This window comes from Bombus impatiens, unplaced genomic scaffold (genome assembly GCF_000188095.3).
Source record: "Bombus impatiens unplaced genomic scaffold, BIMP_2.2 scf_0463, whole genome shotgun sequence".
Taxonomy (NCBI): Eukaryota; Metazoa; Arthropoda; class Insecta; order Hymenoptera; family Apidae; genus Bombus; species Bombus impatiens.
The window spans coordinates 794163-819245 of record NT_176882.1 but is presented as its reverse complement, the minus strand read 5'-3'; the positions used below and the strand labels follow the sequence as shown (position 1 = coordinate 819245).

Genomic DNA, 25083 nt, shown 5'->3' with positions numbered 1-25083 from the left:
CTGGATTTTTGTATTCTTGTCCAACGTTATCCAATGAGAATACGTTACACGATGGTTCTCTCTGATTGGTGCTTGCTGTTACTACGAATACAAAAATATATAGTCAGCACTGCCTTTAGCACGAAGGATTTGAGCGACAAATAAGTATGTATAAGTAGCGTATGTACATATATCGCTTCTTTACGCGTCACGTGATTGGGGACGTATTTTCCAATCAGGAAACAGGAAGTCTAGAAATTTATTAAATTGTCTATTAAATTGCTCCAAGTTTTTAATCACCAATTAGAATAACGCAAAAGAAATCTTTTCTATCAGTTCAAATACAACGATTGGTGTATTTTGGATATATTTTTATTTGAAAATCGTCGACGACACACGGAAGAAAAATAGGGAATATCATCGTGCGCTTGCGCCAAAAGCAACGCTGACGCAGAAGGTACGTCAGCTGTTTTGTTAGAGGTGCGTGCATCGGGAATAGTATATTGTTGACTGGAGGGGCACTTCGCAGTTTGTTGGTCCGATCATATTTCTTTGTTTATTTGATGTGCAAAATCGTACTATTATCGTAGAAAACGTCCTGCCGCGAGTGAAAGACCACGACGCGTCGAGAAGCAACAAAGGAAATCGTAGTAACGGCTACACACTATCTGGTACCCGCTGGAAATTGATTCTGTCGAGGAGCAGTGTTCGCAAAGGCGTCCGTCCGACTGTAGTGTTCTGTGCTACCACTTCAGGAGGTTTAGGACGTTCCGCTTCCTGGAACAGGCTGCAGACTTTACTTCCAGAAGAAAAATATGGCACAAACAACGAGCAGCGCTCTAAGGGCACTTGCCCTCGAATATAAAAGTCTTCAAGAGGAACCTGTCGAGGGATTCCGCGTGAAACTCGTTAACGAGGACAACATGTTTGAGTGGGAAGTAGCTATCTTCGGGCCCCCGGATACGCTTTACCAAGGAGGATACTTCAAGGTAATTATCAGAATTATTCGTAGCTTTTGTTCGCTTTGGAAACTCGGCCGAAATAAAAATTCCACTCTTTTTATCATTTTTACATGTAAACACTACAGTCGGGCATACTTTTCATTTTGTTGGTTATGTTTCTGCTTTCTCTTTCAATAGAGTTTTAAGCATATTTATCTTTTCATCAGAAAGCATTATTTTGATTGTTCCAATCGCCAAATATGGTTATAAATGTCCTATATGTAATATAAATTTTGCTTTGGTAATTTTGTAACACTTCTTCATTTCCCTTTTGTATGAACTTTGTATGTTTAAAAATACTGTTTTTATAATAAGTCGGTTTCCGTTAATTGATTAATGTATATATTTGAAAGACATGAACATCTATCAGCGTTCCTACGTGAAGGTTGTTTGGTGATGACACGATGAAACATTACGATTACCTTGACCAGAAAAGTAACAACGTGAGTGAGTAGTTTTGCCGCGACCGATCGTTGATTTCCCCAATAATAATATGCGTTGCAGTGGTTATCGCTGTTTTGCTCGTCTTTCCTATCCGCGTTACAATTCGATGAATGTTTTCATGCACAAGTCAGAAGGCGACTTTCAAGCAGCATTGAGTAATCCTGAAAATTAAAGATTACTCAATACGGCCGGATCGATTGCGTTCCACGCTCATTTTTTCTTCCTATAGTGCTTTTTCTATTGGATTTTTCCACGTGTAATATAACCCGTGATTGATAATACACCTCGAGACACAGTATCATTGTTCTTATTAAACAAATGTTTTTCAACTACCGTTTCGATATATGTATTATGCGGTACGCGTATGCAATATAATTTAGATGCAATTTGGAAAACTGTATTATATGCTATAGTATACATTAATATACGGTATACAAATAATACAATCTCCAATTTCTGGTGTGTTCTTTCTCTCTTTTTTTAAATCTGCTGCTACAAATAGTTGCGCTATCATTCTGCGTTTTCAATCTAGTCTCTAGCGAGCAGAAAACGAATTCTACCGCTGCCGCACGGTTATACGGTTTTTTGTACAGTTCGCGTCCGCTTTCTAAACCACTCTCCGCTTCGTTATGAATTTACGAACGCTTATTCACGTAACGCGAGCGTTACCTATCTTCCCACAATGTAACTGGTCGCAACGAGCACAGACCTGACAACACACCGTTATTTGCGAATCGTATCGTACCGTACACGTGATCAGCATCTACGTGGGTGCCGCAAATCCTGTTCCACAAGATTCTAACCCGCGCTTTATAATCGTAACGCGCCTCTGTCGTAAACAGTATCGTTACACGTTATTATCACGGTAACACGTTCTTTGTTGTTGCCTGATTATCGTGATTTATCCAATACACGAACAGTGTCTGACGAAGGTATTCAGACACATATCACAGAAAATTTGTATGAATATATAATTTGCAAAATATAAATATGTATACGAACACTTTTGTAATTCCATTAGCAGTGTAATGAGACATGATTAGTGTGATTATATTGGGGAAATTTAGGATCAATCTTAAAATGTATATCTTGGCTCAAAAGCTTGGTGAGTTTATATTTGTTCCGATACTGAAGGAAAATTAATGAACAGCTGAAAGATATTATTCGACTTAGTATTTTATGCGCTAAAGAAAGTATGTGATGCTGATCTATGAATAACGTTATTAAGAAATTCATAATCTTTATCAAATATTAAAACATTGTTAAAAATAAATGATGTTCTAAGAATTTTGAACGGTAATGTATATAGAAATTATGAGAAGTTTATTGCAAACATATAGTTAGTAAAAAATTAATATAATTCGTGGCCTCAAACGTGTCCTTAGTGGTAAAGGTCATTTCATTAAATATGTATTAATAAATCTTAAATATTGTAGTCTATGTTTTCTAATTTACATACTAATTTTTAATTAAATATATATTCGCAGTAAATATCGTCTAACTTCCATACACATTTTCAGATTTGTTTTACACTTTACCAAGGTAATCATGATAGTCGTATCTCATTACAGGGCTAATGAAATTTCAGAATACTTTATGTAACGTACATAATATATTCCTTAAAAATTTCCACAGTATATAATATTGTAATTTTGAGTGAATGTGTCATAAAGAAATCGTATAAAAGATTTATTTGAAGTATTAGTGAAATAAATGAACGTTTATTTTAAGGTATTGAACAAGCGCGGATTAACTGGGAAAATATACATGTACTAGACTGAGATACGTAGAGCTACGTAGAAATTTGGCTGCACGTGGCAAGAATGTGTGCCATATGTGTGAAGTAGTTAATGCAGTCTGATTGACATGTGAAAAATATCTAGTTGTAAGTAAATCGTTCAATTGTTTCACTTGACTGCATTGTTTGAATTATTAGAATTGTATAATCGTTGCATTTATCATTATAATACTTAATAGACTATTAGTTATTTATATACTGAATATGTATTACAGTATATGTAATATATAACAAAAGAAGGATGAATTTACGTTACAACCCAATAATATGCAATATATATATATATATATATATAAATCGGGGACGTTCCTGGTACAAAAATCTTGTCGACTAGTTAAAATAAAAAATTATTACACGACTCGATATTTTAACACGTTCGCAATTATTGCTTCGATGTAGCTCGAGGTATTTCACGTAGAAATGCAGCTCTCCTCGAGCCTCTCCGATCGAATCGAGCTCTTCTTGCGCTCTCGAGTTAATCGACACGGAATGTGCGTAAATACATAGCGGAGCGCAGATTCGTTCGTCGAATTAAATTCTGATCGTAGCTGAGTCCGAACAATTACGCGCAGTCGCCAATCGCCATGGACAATTCCATTTACCAAACGGAAATAATAATTCACGATTTACGTTAAACCGTCACTTCTTTTTCAAGGATTTACGGATCGACCCAGTGAAGTCGAGCCGTAACGCGTGTTGCCACGTTACATAAAACGCCATCGAGCATTGTCTTGTGTCTATCTTTGGCCGGCATCCCTCGAATCACCTGAGCGACTTTCACCCAGTCCCATTCCGACTGAGATGAACATGCCAGATTTTTCTCCCCGAGGAAAAGCGTCGTATCTCGCAAACAGGTCACCGCGAACCCCGATAAATGGGTCTTCTCGATGTATACGTTTGTGTTGCCAGTTTTATTTTCAACTATTGGCGGCCCTACTCCCACTGATTTTGGCCCATTTAATTCTTTCACCTTAGAACAGTGAGAGATGGGCAACGTGAAACTTTTGTTAGTAAAATCGATATGCAACTCCCGCCAGCAACCTTAAACACCGTCAGAATCACTCGACGCGTCAATTCTTCCATGTCGTTTGCTTAATTTTCCCATTCTCGAGTTACAGCTCGTAAATGCGTGGCACAAGCGAAGCTTAGGAGATTTTACAGCACAAAATAAGACGAGAAGCAAGAATAACGAAACTGCGTTGGTGGTTTCGTTTTTGAGAAAGTTGAGTTTGGAAGCTTGCGAAGTAGACGTATTTGACTAATTCCCGATTGGAAAGCGGAGAACGATCGAGGTCCTTGCCCATTTGATTTCTGTTCAATATATTTTAACGTTTTTAAACAAAATATTGAGCATTACGTAATTTATATGAGTGTATCTGTAGTTATATCGCAAGAGAATTGTAACGAATTAAATCATGAAGTTACGTAGTAATACACATACAGACCATCTGTTCTTTCTTCCGTTTGACGACGAAACCCAGCAAGGATTTCGACACGATGTAACGTCAGATCTCCTGTTGCCACGCATTTCCTCTTCTCACCTGCAGCACGTGTGATACATGTTCGGTAATACCACGGACCCACAATCCTTTCTTTCTTCCATTCGAATATTATCGTCAGCTGAAAAAGTTATTGCATATTTGGCGCGATGACAACTAAAGTTTCTCGTATTGAGAAAATAGCAGAAATAATTAGCACGGAATAGCATAATTAGACGGAATAGCAGAAAATTAATGGACAACACATTGAATTTTGAAACTGCTGCTCTGTAAAGAATGAAACATGTTTCATACTAGTCTTCATATAGAATAATTGAATTTTTTTAATAAGGAACGAGTAATATTAGTTTAGCTCAGTTTAATTAATATTAATCTGCATAATTAGGAGTTCCGGGGGAAAATAGAAAACAGGCTAACACTTAATCTGAAAATTAAATGGAAAGATAACTTTGATGCGGAATTGGTTGACAATGTGTGGAATTTTTAAAATGTCTTTCCATTTAAGAGTGTGATTTATCGTATTTCTTATCTTATCTGTGTCCTTCGCTTATTGGAATATTATAAATTATAATATAGTTCGAGTAAAAAAATTCCTTCGATAAACAATATTAAGTGACCTCGTTGATCGAAGTACCTCTTCAAGGGAACACGATGCCTGTCTTCCTGATTTGGGTCACTTCTTGATCCTTCTGAATCGGCGCGAAGTTTTCAAGGAGTGATGGTAGCCATGTCGTGCAGTGCCATCTAAGGGGTGACCGTCAAGTGCTTATCGTAGAAATAGGTCGAGAAAATTTATAGGTCACGCGATACAGTCGACTCGACGGGCGGAAAAGCGACGAGTAAACGACCCTTTGAAATATCGCGACAACGGAAAATGGGCCATCTTTCAACTTGCTCTATTCCCGCATATCTTTTACGCAATCGAATTCTTATTTTCTAAATCCTTCTTACTTAATCTTTGTCGTTCCAAGCACTGACTCCGATCATCATTTGATTATAATCTTTGGGTTCTAGTTTGTGGACTATAATAATCATTTAAATTAAGTTGTTGTCCTGCTGGAAAGTTCGGAGGTTCCTTTGTTTTTCGGATAAAATAACATTTTTTCGTGCATTTTTCCGGGTACTGTAATTGTAACTTTTATTTTTAAATATAATTAATTGCTGTTTTAATACTGTAAAAAAATAATATCGCGACATGATGCAAATTTTTGATGGGATGAAAATAATAAAAAGAGTAAATTCTAGTATTACAGGAGAATCTAATATCATAACGAGTATTGGTCCTTACGTATTTGCTATGTTATTATGTATTATATGCATTGTAATTTCGTATCTTTAAATTCTCCATAAATGTATAGAAATTCGCAGTAAATTCTCTATTTAATGATTCGCAGTAACTCTACTATTCGAATATGTATATGCATTATAATGATTATTGATATTGCGCACATATGTTTTTTTTTTATCATTCATTACTTTATTGTTAAAGTAATGTGTCCCTGTCACGTGTCAAGAGCACTACATTATTAAAGAACTCAACGCACATGCTTGTTTGTTCCATCTGATATAATCGAACGGAGTTATCGTTTCTTCTTTACTTGTTTTTCCAATCGTATCACGTATTTTTTGTTCTCGATCGAAACGATATAAATCTCGATTTTTGTACTGTTATTTTTGCATTGTTTCAGGAAACATAAGAATGGTCGTGTAATTGCATGAATAATCGATCTCGTCCTCGATTCCGCGAATACCTTTCGTTGATGTCATGTGAGATTACTGACTGATAAGCACGATCAATGTTCCCATGTCACGTTGGAAAGTGCAACAAAATCATCGCTGCTTAGAATACTATAGCAACTATTTCCAATTCAATTACTAACTTGTAATTGTGCCTTATCTTTGTCCTTCTCTTCACTCGCAATGTCATTATGTGTACAGTGGCTTATAAAAGTATTTGGAAGCATGTAGAATTCTTTTCTAATTATGCGTTTACGGAACATTTTGAAATTTCATTAACACTGTAATAGAATCCGACTATCATGATTACATATTGAAATTAGAGATTAAAGTGTTGCAAATTTGTGTAGCCTTATCCAAGATCATATACGACATATAGAAGGTTCTCGGAATCTCACGCTATCGTCTGTGAATTGATTCGTTAAGCCTCCTCATAATGCAGTACTGTGCACAAGTACTTATCATTATATGAATTGGAGTGTAGGAAGAAACTCTCGGCTTGAAAACTCTAAAATTAAAAACACAAACGATCCTGCGTCGTTGAAAATCGTCAAAGAGTTGTTAAAATTATCATTACCATGATACAAGCGCGATTTTGAATAGGAAATATCGCGATCCAGACTTGAAATTCGAACCTCTGGGTAATTAGTTAAATACACGATCCAGCATGGTAGAAATTATTCTACCGCGGAAATGTAAACAAACGCTCGATGGAAAGTAACTTAATTCTAGGACGCGCTATCCCGGAGGACGAGGTGGATATTTGGGCCATGACCAGGTTGCGATCAATATAGCGTCCCGTCGGCAAACCATCGACGAAAGTCCGCCAACAAAGTCGGCGACGACCCTTATGTACGCCCTGTATGCGAAATGGATTCATTCTATACCAATGCAAGTGCGTGGAACACGCCGTGAAAGGGAAGAACGCGTCCCTTCTCTCAGCCATGTTTCACTGCGATACACGGATGATCATCGATTTGTTGATACCTTGTCGTTATTCCATCGGTTATTATCGAAACAAAGCTACGTATTCATTACGCGTCCATTATCGACGATATCGCCTTTGTCCCGCGGGTTTTGTCTTTCCAAGAAATGATCACAATTCGCTATTTGCCATTAAAACAAACAGATAACAAAACAAAGCAAACAGATTCGCTTCCGTGACGTTTCAGCGAGTAGTTACAAGTCGACAAGAGTATCCCTTCGATACGTAGAACAAATCGAATTTTATAGAGCCCTCGGTTCTTGGGTGTTTTCCGGGTAAATTCATCCCTCGCGCGATTACGTTTCCCTCGAGCTCGAACCACATCAGCGTATCGCCTATCGTTCGTTCAATTTTTTCTGGACGCGTCGAGCAATTCGCAAATGACTTGTAAATAATTTTCGGAACCCTGAACAAGGGCCTTTGCGATAATTTACATAAACGATTATTGATCCGTTGTAACGTAGCATCGTCTTAACGCGCGTCCTGCGCTCCTGTTTTCTTTCTGTTCCAGGCACACATGAAGTTCCCGCCCGATTATCCGTACAGTCCACCCAGCATTCGGTTTATGACGAAAGTTTGGCACCCGAACGTATACGAGGTGAGTAAATACAGGAATTATCGATCCTCCGCGTGCTTCTTTTCATCCCCTTCCGTATGGCTCGGCTGTTTTTTCCCTCGTTCTCTCCCTTCTCTCGGCTGAATCTTTCTCCCATAGTCAACCATCCCCTTTCGTTTTCTCCGATTTCCTCTTTGTCCCTTACCCTGCATGTTGTAACTCCCGCGTCGTTGCTCGAAGGACTCGCGAAATCTGCAATCAAAAGTGTAGCGTCGTTTCGCTGGAAAATCCAGCGCCTACAAGTACTCGATATTTCCAGTCTTCAAATATCAAGCGGTCGTAATTTCGACAGCCGACTCTACTATCGTCACAGGCAAGATCGCTCATCTTGTAATAGAACAATTTTTTCTCCTTCAATTCGCGATCGTCGATATCGGATCTCGCTTTTATAATTGCAACTCTTCCTGAAAAACTACGTTTCGTACTACCAAGAGCTGAAAATTGCCATCGATCGAAGATACCTTATCAACTTGGAGCGCATCTGTGACGGGTTCTTCGTGTGACCCTTCAGCGACTAGCAAAGAGTCAACGACCGTCCAAAGCTCGTTGGACATCCGTATCCAGTCACTTGTTGGAAGGGATGGGACTAGGCGAACACGCCGCGGCTAACGGGAATAAACGCACGTAAATCTCACGCGTCCAGTAACATGCATTAATTATACAATGGTCGATAGTTGCACCAAGTTAGATCATCACGATACCATATACACGCACCATATGAAGATTAGTACATTTGAATTTTATTTTTAGAAACGAACGAACGTACAGATGAAAGCTGACTGATTTTACTTACAATAACTGTGGGCCTTAGATAGATAGATTATAAGATAAGTGAGAAACGGTGACGTGGAGTAAGAAACTCTATCGTTGTTCGGCCAATTTTTTTTACGATGAAAGTTTCGTTCCGTTACATCGTGCGAATAATATCGCCGACAGTTGCGCTTTCGCATACGCTATTTTCCATGCAATGAACACTTTTCATACGTTACGTATTTCCATGCTCTCGCGCAGAGGCCAATGCACTTCCACATACCATCAACTCGAACGCCTCTTGCTTTCTTCCATTCTCATATATTTTTTTTTTTTATTATTCTTTTTTCCTTTTCCTTAGCGAGATTAATCCTCCGCGAAAACGTGACAACGAAGAAGAATATAAGTAATTTGTTTAATGAGTATATAATGGAGTGGCCCGAGTGAACACGAGGATTGTCTGTCACCTCGGTGAACTCTATAACCAGTGCTCCACGATTATCAGTCAATCGAAGCATCTGCGCGTCCCGTCGGTCTTTTTTCTTCTTTTTCTTCTTTTTCTTTTTTCACTGACACTCAACGTGTCTCGCCTTTGTTTCTCCAACGAGATAGACCGCTCGTCGCCGATGTGAAAAGGGGGAAGAGTACTCTCGTTACATCGCACGATTACATTATGTATGTCACATACGATTTGAGTACTACCGTCCTTAGCTAGAATCTCGTATCTACCATTTTGAAACACTCGACGAAACCGAAATTTCATAATTTTTTATCATCTTTGCTTCTTCGATCAATTAAAAATATGTAATTATAATATTTGATTAGTTTATATAATTGTCATACATAAGTATACACGCGGTAAGGGCTAACACATAATTACTAGTATTTATTATCTCCCAGTAACTCTTGCGAATAATTTCAATAAATTTTTATACGCATCACGTCTCAATCTTGCATAAATACAACCTTATAATCGATTAATCGTTCCCTTGATAATTGAAATCTAGGTTAATTATCACGTTTCATAGAAGAGAGCAACGGGTGTATACGTTTTCGGATCTGTTTGAAATTTTATCGGTATAGTCAATTCAGACTTCGCTACAGGACTTGGCTACTTAACACGTTAAATACGGATGACTCCATACTCCATGGTGGTTTCACGGTTCATCGTGGCCGCTCCTGGAGGCGAGTGACTCCGCGTTGACGTCAAGCGTTTCACGCGTTAAGAAAAAGACATTCGATCGCACTGAACGCTCGTGACTTCGGCTCAACGTGCAAACGAAATTTCAAAATGTTTCGTATAATATATAGTCGTGAAAAGTTTCTACAAGCATTCGAATGATTCCATGAGTCACTGCGAAAATTGAAAACTGCTGGATAAGAGATTTTAAGTAAAAAGGAGGACAGACCAGCGGAACTTAGTGAATCCTACGTAACCGTGGCACGTTCAATGACGACCGAATGACTTTCCACGAAACCTCTTTGTCCGCGTGAGTCACGTGCATGAGAGATTTCTTGCTCCGCGGGGGATCTTACGAGCTCGCTCTAAACACGAGACACTGCCAGACAATAATAGTCGTCTCGCTTGAATTTTTCCTCGGCTACGACCGGCGATATGCTATTGTTCTCTCGAAACTGTTTGTCGAATGACAAGTTACGACTTCTTCGCTGGAATCTAAATAGTACCATTTCTCTCGAAAAACAAAGAGAATACGGATCTATTGCTTTCTTTTTGAATTTTTCACCGGTGGATAAAAAGGTAACGAAGATAACGAAAGAGATCAGTGCTACGCGGATCTTTTCCGTACATAGTCTAGTTATCGAAGGCCTTCGATGAATCTATTCGCGTCACCATCCTTCGTTCTTCTCGTGCAACACATAGATATACATACAAGTGACCACAAAATTCTAGAGAGTCTTCTATAGAGTTACCGATCTATAAATCTGAAGTACCTATTAAAAACGCAACAATAGGATATTTTCCTATTTATTGTATGCATATACTACTACATGTGTTTACCATTTAAATATAATCTGACTGTATCGACACCTAAAATCTTTCTATATGTTTAGAAGACCCGTCAAGTTTTGCCAAGTAACAAAATAGTTCTATAAGCTTCGTCGATTACAAGTACCAGTTTCGTTATTGCATCTTAGTTTTTGAAAACCAATATTAATCGCGTCACGATCATATTCAGTTATGATGTATAATGTATATGCCACGTACATGTTGTTAAAAATAAGCAGACGCCCGGCTTTCGTGCGACAGCGTGCACTTCGTTTATTTCTGTGCCACTTTGTATCGAATGCACCTCGTTATCAACCGAAGCGCTTCGATATTCCGTGACATGACGACTGATGCGGCGCATCTCTTCGCAAGCACGGCTTGACCCTGGTACACCCACTTCTTCCTCGAGCAGTGGAAGTCAGATACGCCGTTCGAAGAACGGCGTTGAGGTGGAATCATTACAAAATCCGTAGGCTCGTTTGCCCTCGGCGCAGAGAGGTCGTCGCCTTAAGATTCGACGAACCGTAAAACGTCTGACCGGCTGTACGTGCACCAGCATACAGAGCACGAGAGAGAATGAGAGAGAAGAGATTCACGCTCGCTCTCATGTTGCTCCCTGTCCGCGCTTACGCCAGCTACTTCTCCGTCTATCTGGCTCTCCGCCTTTGTAGATGAGAAGAGAGATGCGTGTATACGTGTGTCGCAGGTTTACTCGACTGTGTCGGCGGTTGGTATATCGACAGAAATTACGCGTGTATAGGTGCTGCCGTTTACGAGCGACTCTAAGGCCGTAAGGTGGAAACGCTCTGGGATAAGGTCGCGCTTAGGACTTCGATCTACTATTTAATCCCTTAACGCCACAATTTTCAACTAGTGGCGCACGAGTTTTTATAACACACAATGGTTAGCAGCACTGACGACCGCTTTTCTCTTAGATTGTCAAATAAAAATAATAATAGCCAGTCGGAGCGAATGCCCTCTTTTTAATCAAATATAATATATATATATGTGTGCGTGACGATGTGGCGCAGAATTTTAGTAACCAGTTTGCCCGTGTCATGAAATGGAAAAGATTGAAAATCGCTACCTCAATTCTTTTTTACTAATCGGTCAAAATGCGTAATTTCGTTTTTAACGAAATTGGGTAAATGTGAGGAAAAATTTATATAGCGCAAGTTATTTTCCTTTTGACATATATCGTAAAGGGTACGTTTCTAAGTAACACACGCTTTGAATTTCATGGCAGTCTTTTTTGGTTCTTTAGACAAGCGATTCTGAAATATTATAAAAATAATCTTCCTAGAAAAGAAAATTTAGTCTCTACGATTTCAACCTTGACATATATTTTCAAGATTTTGAAGTAAACGCGGAGTAAAGAGTGCCGCGCCTCTTCCCGGAAAAGATTTTGACCTAATCTAAGCCAAGCTCGATTTCGAGATATAACGAGATTTTATTCTAAAAATATACTGACTAATAAACAGTTATAAGTAACTACAAAGAAATGTAAACATTTATTTTGTATTTAAATTTGCTTAATATTCCGTTACTGTCAATAAACCAGGTTTAACGTTTAGTTTCGTTACGAGTTTTTAAATAAGTACGGTTTACAAAATCTCATGTCTCAAGAATCAAAAGAGACTGGCGCAAGATTCAAAGCGTATGTTGTTGCTTAGAGACGCACTCTCTAAAATGTATGTCAAAAGAAAAATGATCCGTGCTATGCGAGTTTCTGTGAATTTTTACCCGGAATTATCTCGTCACTATACAATAATATATATTTTTGTAATTTTTACTTAAGTCTAATGTAATTTGACAGAAATATGTCGACGTAGATATTAGTTACAGAAATATACAAATACATTTAATATTATTTAATATATGCGGATATTTAATATATATGGATGCGAATCAGTTGAGATAAAATATCGCGAATATTGCAAACAATTCGCAGCAGTTAACGGGACAAGAATCTCGCGCAGCTTCGTCAAAACACCACGAAAATCAGCTACTTGTCTTAAAGGAGTTTGCTCTTGTGCTTGTATGATTGTAATTGTTCGTTTAAAAAATAGTCAGTCGTTGCGCGGAGAGCTTACGAGGGTCGTTTAATTCGAGATAATTCTTCTGGAAGCTTAATCGGTATACACAAGCTTTTGTACTTTACTCATACATGTTTGTGAACGTGAGTGTATCTTATCTTCACATTTCTTATACATTTCTTATCTTCTTTCTTCTGGATTAATATTTATTCGAGTACGTAAGTAGAGAAATGGAACGGAGAAATATCTCGAAAACGCGGACCAGTCGAGTTAAATGGCACGCCCGCCTACGCGTTCTGTCAAGATATTTAGAAGCGTTGATCGTCTGTGAGGTTTCCTGTTTGGATCGGTCAACAGAGTTTCTCCTCCGCATCTACATGTCTCGCTGTGATTCACCGTCATCGGAAGCGCGAAAGTGGTTCAGTCACCTCGTCAAAAATAATTCCACTGTTCGTCGTATTTTAGATTAAATTGAACATCGTATATCGTAGATATCGCGCGTAATTTCTTAGATTAAAATTAAAATAGAGCGGTAACATTGGCAATGATCGAGTTGTATTTTAGATTTCCGTGATCGATTTGAACCAAAATAAAATAAAGGTAAACCTAATTTCACGCGATTTACGAGAATGTAGAAGAACTATGAGCCTCTCCATAGTTCTCGTGATAGTTCCGATCGTGGCGTCTATTTTCGAGGCTGACCAGTGCTCAGCAAGGTTCTCACCTCGTTCGATGAAATACTCTTCGCTTCTCTGCCTCTTTCTACTTCTCCTGCCAGCACCGCTAATTTTAAAAATTTACTCTTTCGGTATTTTGCTCGCACGAAATGCTGACGACGACAACGGCGACGTGATTACTCTTGAAAACGTCGCAATATTCCAAGTATTTTTTCTCTATCGAAGTCACATTATCTTATCTCACGTACTGTCCGACATATGTATTATCCTATATTGTTATACACAGATATTTGGATACTTACAAATTATTGTAAATGCATAGAATATACATTAAAAGGAAACTCTCTAGTATAATGTTGGCCTTTAACCTTAGTCAAGTATACGCAATTAATAAATATTTATGAATAATTAATATTGCTTAATATAAATAAAAAAACGATAATTAAAGGTAGATAAATATTAATCGATCGAACACATGTGACTTCAGGTATGTTTAACTTACTCTATCGAATATATTACGTTGCTTTGATTATTTAAAGTAGCTAATAGACCCTGAAATAACAAATTATGAAGTTGGACGAATGTTAATTAATCTGATGTGATCTTCGATAAAAAGAAGTAAAGAGCTATATCTTTAATAGAAGTGAACGTGTTAAGTGTGTTTACTCAATGTCGAAGCCTTAAAGTCTTGAAACATACGTGTTTCCAGCCACGTTCTAAAAGCTTATATAAATTTTATGAAACGTTAACTATTCAATACAATTAAACAGAGAACTTAAGTAACGCGCATATATTCCTCGTTTCAGTTTGAATTTAACACTGCATTTGGTCTTTGTTATGACAAGAAGCGAAGAATTAATAGTTAGAAAAACGTTTCTCTATCACAGCTTTCAGAATAAAATAAAAAACTTAACCTTTTGATCGAATTGCACAAGGTGTCTAATTAATTAATATATAACACGTACAGTAGCTGACGTACCAACTGTACGCGACTAATTAGCAGAAAGTAAGTGGCAATAGACGCTCATCGAAACAGCTCGATACTAACTTGAACCGCATACTAACAAGAGCCGACGAAAAAGAGGCGTGCGCGTTTATTATATCTAAATTCGCGCTGTATAATTAAATCAGGTATTTTCGGGCAACGCGCATCAAAAGTGAGACTTTATTTTCGCTTCGTAGAAGCGTATAAGCGTCAAACCAGTACAACGTACGAACAGGAGCCGGTTCGGAGATAAAAGTTTGTCGTATGTTCGAACCATAATCCGGCAAGAAATCTCGCGACCTGTTGCACGCCGTTGAAAATGAAGCGCATCCGTCCTGACGTATCGCTGCTCTATTTTCCTTTCAACTGGATTTCTCCAGGTTATTGCCAGCCACGAACTTCCATCCGTGACGCACTCTAAGAAAAATTTATTCCGCGAACACGATCAAAAAAGATCAGTTTGCAAAAAAGATCGTTCCTTCTAGTTGACATATTTCTTCCGACGTCTGGATTTGTATTTCTGCAAAATGTTGATCAAAGTTGCAGCTCGCTATCGTTCAATGATACCTGAACGTTTGCTCATACTTGACGCAAACTACATTTTAATTAGGGGAACGTAGATAAATCAGACTACAGTTTTATTCGTTGTAATTACAAGACTGTGACTTTTTACGCAAATAAAAAAGAAATAGGGAAATGAATCATAAATAGCGATTTGTTTCACTCGTTTGCTTCGTTTGATCTTCATTTCACATCGGAAATTTTATATTCCCACAAGTGCATAAACATCTGCAGCCCGACAGTTATCATAGCTACGTATGGTTACAATATTACGTCGATATTAATGTTAAATTGATTTTTAAAAGCCAATATGCAACGATAAAACCAGTGTTTGTAAGTTTAAAACCTTAGGAAAAAATATTTTTTCTGAATAAAGACCAACGACACTTAATAATTGACGAAATTGAAATGCCACAGGCATGTGCACTATGCGATTAACAAATCAGTTCGGATCATTTTACCAGCTGCGTAAATGATATCGAAAGACATTTTCTGGATGCAGTAGTGGCCGCGAATTTTCGGGAATCAGAGGAGACCGAGAACCAGAAAGGTTCTCTCTCTCTCTTTCTCTCTTTCTCTATGCTGGCCATTCGCCAACGGCACTGCGGCATGCCATGCTTTTGTCCACAAAGAGCGTGCTTACCACACGAATATATCTTCTTGCATCCTTCTACCTCGTTCTCGTTCGAACAGTCGTGTGCTCGATGGAAAGTAGGGAAAGGGAAAAAAAAAGAAATATTTAAGCCCTTATCTGCGTGACGGTGGATCTTGAGCTGACAGCGTGCAACTTCAACGCGAATCGGAAGATTTTGCAAGCTCCGATTTCCGTGAAAGTCGAACGACCTACTTCCATCTTTTCGCGCTCGTAAAATCCGCAACTCGATAGCATGTAAATTTTCCTCTGCAATCTATTTTTACTCCCTTTCTGTTACCTATCTTCTTATCTTTGCGCGTAAAAGAATCGCTGTCTATCGTAAGGTAAACGATCGTGTTCTCTATGGTGCGGTTTTACACAGTAAACAATGACGCCACGATGCGGAAAACAGACGACAGTGAAAGTTTAATCGCAAGAAGGCGGCTCTCTTTCTAAGAACCTGGAGGAGATGGTTAATCCGTGATCGATCCAATACCTCGAAAGTCTTAATGTTTTGTGGAATTGTTCGATTTATTTCATAAACATTCACCGTGTTAAAAAAGTGTTTTCCAACATTTATTGAACCGCGATCCTCTTTTACAATGTTCAAGCTGTGACTCTCCGCCATGTTCCCCCATATATTGTATTTTCCTTTTATTTAGATATTACTGATATTACATAATCCTGAAAACCTTCACGGCTTGTGTTTGACTTTAACGTTAGTAACTATTACCAGAACTAGTAAACGCTAGTAATTTATTAAACAGATTTTCTTTTTTTACTACTCGTTTTACTGATCGTCTAAAATCATCAAGTAGTCTGAATCATACTGGTAGTAAAAATTACGATTTCAACTTGAAGAAGATATTTTGTATCTGCAATGACGTTTACTTTGAATTCTAAATATAGTTCTACCGATATAGAGTGAAAATTAGTTTCGATTAATGCGAGTTTCATAGAATATTTGAGTGGTTTAGATAGTTCTCAGGAAAATTCAAAGGCAACAGATTAAATCGTTGTTTCTACAATTATCAGAAACGTATCTGATTCTTCTGACGAAACTAATCCTCTTCCTGAAACCAAAACCTGATTACGTATATATATCTACTTTATTATTATCGTAACACTTTAATTATAATCGTTTAAATATAATACACGTATATAGGTATACATAAAAAATAAGTAGTTCTAACGTTCCAAGTACTATGCATAATCGAAAGCCAAAAAATTTGTAATTCCAATCAACGATCAAGTATATACAGATATTTATACCACGTCGAAGTGAATTTATTTGAAATAAAAAATTATTTCTACTTTAAAGAAATGCCCACGCCCAAGTCCACGCATTGCGGAATTTTTGCAATCGTTACCCATAAATATTTCAACAAACTAGAGAAAAACACATGTACCAAGGAATTAACTAGATGACCTCGACAAGCTTAAATAGTAATCAATATTTTATAAAAATTTATTTTATCGATTAGGCCATAATTAATCGTAAACAAAAATAAATAGGTAGTAAAAATCCTCAACTGAAACTGTCTGCAACTTTCTAAGAAACACTTCGCGAACTCTTTAAGAGTCACAACTTACTCACAAGTTAGGAATCTACGGACGAATTGTACGAAAAGCGTGGAAAATACGCGCGAACTTACACGTACTCGAATCTCGCGCAGGCACTTAATTGGCAAGAGCGCGAGAATGCCACGCTGTTGACTTCGATATATGTAGCCATTTCTTATGCCGATCGATCAGGTTTAAACGCTTCAGTGAACCGGGACGAGAGTTGCACAAAGACATAGGACGCTTGAAGTCGCCCGTGTAAATGCTAATCGAGATTACCAAGTAGATTAGTAGACGTTTCGACTGACTGGATGCGGAAGTGGTCGGCTGGCAACGGCTGACAGACGAGAAACTGCACACGACTTCCTCTCAATGGCCATGTTATTTCACCTATTGTTACGACTGCACGTAACCTATCGATTAAATCTAATTAACTGTCACGTTTCCGTGGCCATTACGCCTTTCATTAGCAGATAAATTCACCCTGTATATATGTATAACACGTAAATCAGATTTGCATACAATCATATCCGCGTCTGCTTGAATCGGTGAACCACCTCGATCGAAAGAGCGACGAGCGTAGAGCGTGGAGTCGTTGTTGCTCAACTTTCCGGAGCAAACATCTCCTTGCGTCAGAAAATTTGCATCCAATATTCCGCGGAAGCGTAGTTGGCGAACGGTAAGTTCGACGAAAGACGCGTACAATCACGATTCTTTGAAATCAAATCGTTCCTGCGACGACAAGTTTCTCGAAACGAATCAAATATATCGCACTTTGGAAGTCTACGATAACGTAGTTGCTTACGAAAATATTCGAACGCTTGTAGAAATGTATTGCGAATATATCGTGTGTTTTATATTATGTTTTATATTCTAAGCATTTTCTAGTTTTATTAGCAAGTATGATGAGCCTTTTTATCTCTGCAAAGCGATATACAAAAACAGGAATAAAATATCCAAAGCACCCGATTGATTACAATATTGAATAGGTAAAACAAGTATAAAAGGCGCGTGATAACGTGACAAGTTCTTTTTTCTTAGCTTCTCGTTAAATCCATAAATATCAATTTCTTGAAAATAGCTGAGAAATTCTTAAGATCTCGTGAAAAATTAATAAAATGTGATTTATTGAAATGTTCAACAAGATGCAAAAATATATATTTTGATCTCACAACCAAATAAGAGAACAGTTTTCATCAACATGTAATTAATTATTTATTTTTTAAATCGCTTATCGTGTTTTCTCGGCTTCTTCGTATTTGCTCAGATACCATATTTTTACGTTCATTCGTAAAAATATGACTTTGCATAAATATCTATAATCGTTATTCACAAATGTTGTTAGAACCCTATGAAGCAAACTTTATGTATTTTGCTGAATTCGGATTTAAAAATACATATTGAAGTTGATCTCGACACTAATCATTTGGCACCGTCAAATCTTTTCATCAATTAACCGATTCCATGGAAAACGGTTCCATCCAATGGCGACCATTTCCTTCCTGTGTTTAACTGATATATTACGAGAACCTCGGTTTATGAATTCGTTCTGGTCGTCTGGTTTTCTTACACGATCAAGGGAAAAAGGAACAGCAAGAAGTTTCTGCAATCAGAGGCATCGCATGTTTGCGCGCGTTTCAAAGAGGAAACGCGTATATGTTCGTGGTTGAAGCTCCGAATATGGCGCGTAAAGGAGACTGGGCAAGGATTTTCAGGTTCGCGAAAGACGCTACGAGGTTTTATCCTTCGACCCGGACGAGGCTTGTTTCCCCTGTGGGCAATGCGCCTTCAGGGACGATTAACGCGGAACTCGCCTCCTTTCCCCTTCTACGATCAAATAATTCTCTTCTTGCCAAAGTCGATCTATGTCCTTGAAAATTTGTTTCCCAGATCTGGATGTGTATGCGTTAACCACTGAAAGTAATGGAATATCTTTATTGCTTAAAGAACGTTTTTCTTTATTAATACTTTTCTATCTGAGTATGAAAGAATCATCTAGGTAATTAAATTTTGTTCATATTCTGCAGAATGGAGATCTATGCATATCAATCCTGCATCCACCAGTAGATGATCCACAAAGTGGAGAACTGCCATGCGAGAGGTGGAATCCGACACAGAATGTCAGGTGAGCATCACAAGTAGGAATAGCTGATCCAAAGCTGAATGTTAAATACTCTTGGTATATGTTGAAACACATACCATGAATCTTGCTGTTGATTACTGTAAATGTAAAGAAGTAACACGGAGAAACGACAAATGAACTCTCGTTTTGAAATAGGACGATCCTGTTGTCCGTGATTTCGCTTCTGAACGAGCCCAATACATATAGCCCTGCCAACGTGGATGCCTCGGTGATGTATAGGCGCTGGCGCGACTCCAAGGGTAAAGACAAAGAGTATGAAAATATCATAAGGTACAATAATATTGATCTATTCCGCATCCTACAGATTTTTCCATTTATCCTACACGTAATACTTCCCTTTTATCTCTTCGTGCTACCTTATCGTATAGAATACTGATCAAACACACATACGTGGAAGTGTAATATCAAATTTATCGCGACGTAAAGCCTCGTAAATTTAAAATGTTGGAAGTTAGAGAATGAGGAAAACGCACGTGTTATTATTCTTTTTGGAGAAAAGATACGAAGATGAGGCAAAGCAACGCACGTACATCCAAGAAATGGTTGCTTGATTACAGAAAACAAGCACAAGCAGCAAAGATGGAAGCTGAGAAAGAGGGGATCGTCGTACCAGTAACGTTGGAAGATTACTGCATTAAGACTCATGCGAGGCCAGCTGAACAACAGCTAGACATGACGGATTTCTATGATGATGAGTACGAGCTGGACGACGACGACGATGATGAGCAAATGAGCGCCAGTGACTACGAAGACGGTGACGACAGTGGCAACGGAGAGTCGTGATCCATTTTCTCAAACTATTAAAAAAAAAACTCGAAAACGCTAATTATTATCAGTTCTGTATAGATTAATAAATTAACGGGCTTCTAAACCGGACGCTCTCTCTTTTCAGACGTGCCACCTTAAATTCAAGTACGCGTTTAAAAAAGAACTTAACTCGTCGTTAGGTATTTAAGTAGGCTCGTATTTTAGGATGACGTCGATAATATCACGTTATTCTTCGTCACAATATCGTAGACGAAATCGACATAAAATTCGTTGATTAGTTATTTATCATGATATTATTTTTGTTGATCGTGATCATTTCAATGTAAGATTGAATCGTTTTACAATGTATTTTGGTTTCGATTCAACTAATAAAAATATTTATAAACCGGTTATAACTCCATGAAGATGTAACGAGATTTTATTAGAATATACACATTATGAAGTGATATGTAATTTGGAAAATCTCGAAAAAAGAAATAATTCTATGTATGCTAAATTGTTGAGAATGCCGTGTTTATAAGCTCTTTAACTTAAGCAATATACGGTATGAAAATAAGTACTTTGTTAGAAGCACCGTGCTTGTTGTGTTGTGGTTGGCACGTCGATCTTTTAACTAGGTAAAAAGTAAAAAGGACCAATTGATTTACCTTATGGTGATCAGCGTTCGATAAAATTAATCATAAATGAGAAGTACAATGATTGGGCTGGCTCAAATCTTCTTTATCCATGTGTTGTATTTGAAATTATCAATGGGTATATCAATTGATCCTGCATTTTAAATCTTCGATAAAAATTTACATTGAATAAAGTGAAATTCCTCTGTTTCGTATGATTATTTATGCTATAAAGCCAAAAGTTGGTAAGAAATTCGGATGTGTGAGAAAAGAAGCAAACTGCCAAAAAAGACCTGTTAAACATTCTTCGTAGTCGTAAATTTTATTTAAAACAGGTATACTGTTGGAAAAAAGTTTCTTAAATGTTCTTTTTTTCGATTCGACCGACTAATTCAAATCAATTTTCTTCTTTTTTACACACAGATTTATATAAGTTTAAATATTACGTTAGACATTTATATTTCTTGTTTATAATAGAGCTACGAGGATTGTCTTTTGCGAAATAGTGTAACGTTTTAGGGCAGGTCTTTGGACAGCTTGTTTATTCATGATTTCTAAACATAGAATATAATTTTTTCTATGAACGATATATCTTAAGTTTCAATGATTTTTCATTAATATAATTAAATTCCTTTGAGAAAAGTACTGAAGTACGTCTATAAACTTCTACGTGCATTGCGCTACATCCACAAAGTTAGTTTAGCTTATAACAATTATTAAGATCTCTTGATGTTAAGTATTATCTTTCACACGGGGACGAAGCTTTGTAGGTGAAGTTAATTAAACATAAGCTTACTACTTAAGTGAAAGGAATACCAGATACAGCTAACCTACTCTGTGGTAGTGTATCTGTGCTCGTACGACTGAAATTGTAAATAGTACATGAAACCCAATCTTAAAGACATAAAATGTGTAAATGGTACTTCTATCTTCGTTCTCCATTAGCCATTTTATTAAAAGACCAAAATTAAGTGTTGAAAAATGTTAAACGGTAAAATAAAAGCAAAAGAATATTTAAATTTCAATATTGTCTAAAGGAAACATATACTCAGCGCTTGTAGTGATATAGCAAACAAAAAGTAAATATTCCCTAGTTCCTTGACATACCTATAACATATTTACATAAAGGTAAAACCTTTTTCATTTCTGTCTCTCTCATGTTGTCCTTAGCTACTTAATAATAGATGAAACAACTGTGTAAGACACTGACATAACACTAATAATTTATATACTATATAATTCTTTCCTCCTTTTTTTGTACATACCAATAAAATCTCTTCGTACAATTTAATAAAACTAGCGCAACAATATTAACGCACTTTGTTAATAGTTTAAGCTAAATATTATTATAATTTTTCATTTCGTACTTATATCGAGCGTTATAATTAACATACTGAGAAAAAGACACTTTATTTTTTAGGTAAGTAAATATGTTTTTATTTAAAAATCGTTCGTCCAACAAGAATAATTTTTAAATTGATCATCATTACTAATCTCATTATAAAATGTAGAAATTATAAAGATGTAACTTAATTAATTCACACTTTTATTCACAGATTCACACACATTCTTCATTTCGTACTTATATCGACCGATATGATTAATATCCCGACAAAAAAACACTTTATCTTTTAGGTAAGTAAATATGCTTTTATTTAAAAATCGTTCGACCAACACGAATAATTTCTAAATTGATCATCATTTCCCATTTCATTATAAAATGCAGAAGTCATGAATATGTAACTTAATTAACTTACACATTCGACGTTTACAATTTATTTTTTAGGAATACCTACTAATATATGGTTTTTAGGTGTACACGTGTTCGGTATGAATTTCGAAAGATACACTCTATAATCAAATTGTTCGGCCAATAACTTTCTGTCAGTATCGATAATAGCCATGCACTCGTATCCCTGATTTGTTTTAACATTTTTCTCATCATGTGTTTGGTCTGCAGCATGACTAAGAATTATATAACTTTCCTGATCTATTTCATTCTTAAAAATGTTACTCCTTGGGTATGTTAAATAATGACAATTATGTAATGATCCATAACAACACGGACAACACACAAAAATAGCTTTTTCTTTGATGCATTGTTGTATGACTAAATCAGTTGCAACTCCACACGCATGCAACGACATGCCAATATCGAAGTGTCCTTTAAAATAGACTAAATTACATTGATAAAATTTTATGTTCGTTAATTTTAACTTGTTCACTCTTTCCTTGGCTCTGTTCAATGATTTTTCTTTATTCTCCAATAATATAACGGTACAATATGGCAGAAAGTACGCGACTAAGATACCCAAATGACCGCTACCAGAACAAAAGTCCACTATTACATCTCCCGCTTTTGCCAACTTTATCACCGGTTTACACATATTTTGTAATTGTTCGTGTTTCCGTCTTAAGCGCGCAAGTGGTAAGGCACCACCTTCTGCGGTAGCGTCATACGGTACCGAAGACCAATCAAGATTCAATTCTGCACCAAATGGTTTCAAGTCGAGTTTGGTTTGTATGTTTAAGGCTTTGAACAATCGCAACGAGTACTCCACATCTTCTTGTCTCGTATAAACGCGACTTTTCGGTTTATATCTTTTCGGATCACTTTTATATAGACTTTGATTTGGTACATCAGGAAACATGTAATTGAATTTAGTCATATCTTGACTCTTCAATAATGGCAAACACTCGAGGCAGTCGAGTATAATTTGATCTTCGATCATTCTTTTATACCATTTAACGGTTAATGGAAGAAGCTGCATTGTAGTTTCGCTCGAAAATACACTCAATAAAATATGAGTGCAAACAAATATAATTATATCTGCTAGAGTCACGTACGAACCTTCGGCATATGTATGTTCTGGCGTTCCATCTTGTGAAATTATATTTTTATATTTATACAGATTGTGCAGCCTAGCTGGTTGCGACATGTGATATTCAAATCTGGCCATGCTGGAAGGTAACTTGATTTGTTTTGCATCACCCATGTGTAGAAATTTTACAGTCAGTACCAAATCTACCTCGCAAAATTTCGTCCAAACGCTTGATTCTGAACAAGCAGTTAAACAGGATTCTTTGAACCCTAATAACTTTCGACAGTAATGTGTTGGACATTCTGCCATGGTTTCTTTGATTATTTCACGCAGAATCGCACAAAGCCCTGCGATGCAACTAGCTTTATTTATAACGATAATTGGCAAATCACATGACAGTACCGGATATGGAATTTTCTTCATATCCACAACTTCATAAACAAAAGTGGAAATATTTATAGTATATACTCGTTCAAGAGGTTTTTGTTCACTTAGTACAAGCTTAATATTAATTTTAGAATTGCAGTATTTTACAGTAAATAATGTTATTATTGTTTCTATTGGAACTAGACATAATTCTGTCAAAGAATATACTTCCAAATAAACTTCATTCATTTTTTTAAACTTCCTGATATATCATAAAAGCACAAATAAAAGAAATAAAGATGTTATTTATTATACTATGCACTAGCCCTCAGTTGCCTGGCTACTTTTCTTATTATCCTTTGCCTCAGGACATTTTCTCTCCAATAAACACTGATACAGGAAGTTAATGCCAAAAGGAACATAACTGTCTCAAACTTCCAAAATGCTCTTTCCTCCAGCCAAGCTACCCTGTCACAACTGAATTACATATATGTATTATATTTACTACAATATTTATGCAATTCTTCATAAAACTATCAAGGGTACAGAAAATTAATTACCTTCTTGTTATAGCCTCTCCGCTTTTACATTTCAGAACTTCCTTGTATCTGGCGTAGACACATACATCAATGCTTTTACTTGCTATTTCAAAAGCAGAACATGGATGACATTCTGATGTTACTTCATATTCATCTCCAGAAATGCATCTTGTATTATTTTCAAAATTTTCTAAATAAAGTTTGTTGGGATTTTCTGTCCAATGGCTTTCGACAATTAATACCAGTATTGTTAATCTAGAATAAAAAATATAATGTTATTAATACGTTTATAATAACCATACTAACGGTATGTTAATATTCACAGCGATAGACAAAGAACTATAGAAGAAAACTAACCCTCCTAATAGTGTTATACCAATTAACATTCTCTTTTTTGTGCATAACTCGATCATTTCGAGGTACACTATGTCATGAATTTCGGCTTTCTCGGTCAGCTTACGTGACTCATGTGAGAAGTAAATAAAATTTTTAGAGAAACCTTCGTAAACAAAGCCAAAACCATTGGCTAAAGATAGAATGACATGACATTAAAAGGAA

General features: G+C 36.8%; 3 protein-coding genes across 4 annotated transcripts; 1 reads left to right on the top strand and 2 right to left on the bottom strand.

The window, feature by feature from the left end:
* The first annotated feature begins 439 nt into the window (after positions 1 to 439).
* On the top strand, positions 440 to 21103 carry LOC100747171 (ubiquitin-conjugating enzyme E2 R2). Of its 2 annotated transcripts, XM_003490568.4 has the most exons (5): positions 443 to 968; positions 7955 to 8041; positions 19301 to 19398; positions 19552 to 19686; positions 19974 to 21103. In XM_003490568.4, exons 1-5 carry the CDS (start codon positions 795 to 797, stop codon positions 20197 to 20199), a joined length of 720 nt encoding a protein of 239 aa, XP_003490616.1. In that variant the 5' UTR covers positions 443 to 794; the 3' UTR covers positions 20200 to 21103. The 2 variants fall into 2 exon arrangements, with proteins under 2 accessions (XP_012242693.1, XP_003490616.1); XM_012387270.3 differs by lacking the exon at positions 7955 to 8041 and having other exon boundaries at positions 440 to 968.
* Positions 21104 to 21385: 282 nt separating this feature from the next.
* On the bottom strand, positions 21386 to 24696 carry LOC100747056 (glutathione S-transferase C-terminal domain-containing protein homolog). The gene is made up of 2 exons (XM_012387268.3): positions 24547 to 24696; positions 21386 to 24463 (listed from the first exon to the last, which is right to left on the bottom strand). Exon 2 carries the CDS (start codon positions 24233 to 24235, stop codon positions 22574 to 22576), a length of 1662 nt encoding a protein of 553 aa, XP_012242691.1. The 5' UTR covers positions 24236 to 24463; positions 24547 to 24696; the 3' UTR covers positions 21386 to 22573.
* On the bottom strand, positions 24301 to 24938 carry LOC105680934 (protein JTB). The gene is made up of 3 exons (XM_012387151.1): positions 24883 to 24938; positions 24547 to 24780; positions 24301 to 24463 (listed from the first exon to the last, which is right to left on the bottom strand). Exons 1-3 carry the CDS (start codon positions 24936 to 24938, stop codon positions 24301 to 24303), a joined length of 453 nt encoding a protein of 150 aa, XP_012242574.1.
* Between the last annotated feature and the right edge of the window lie 145 nt (positions 24939 to 25083).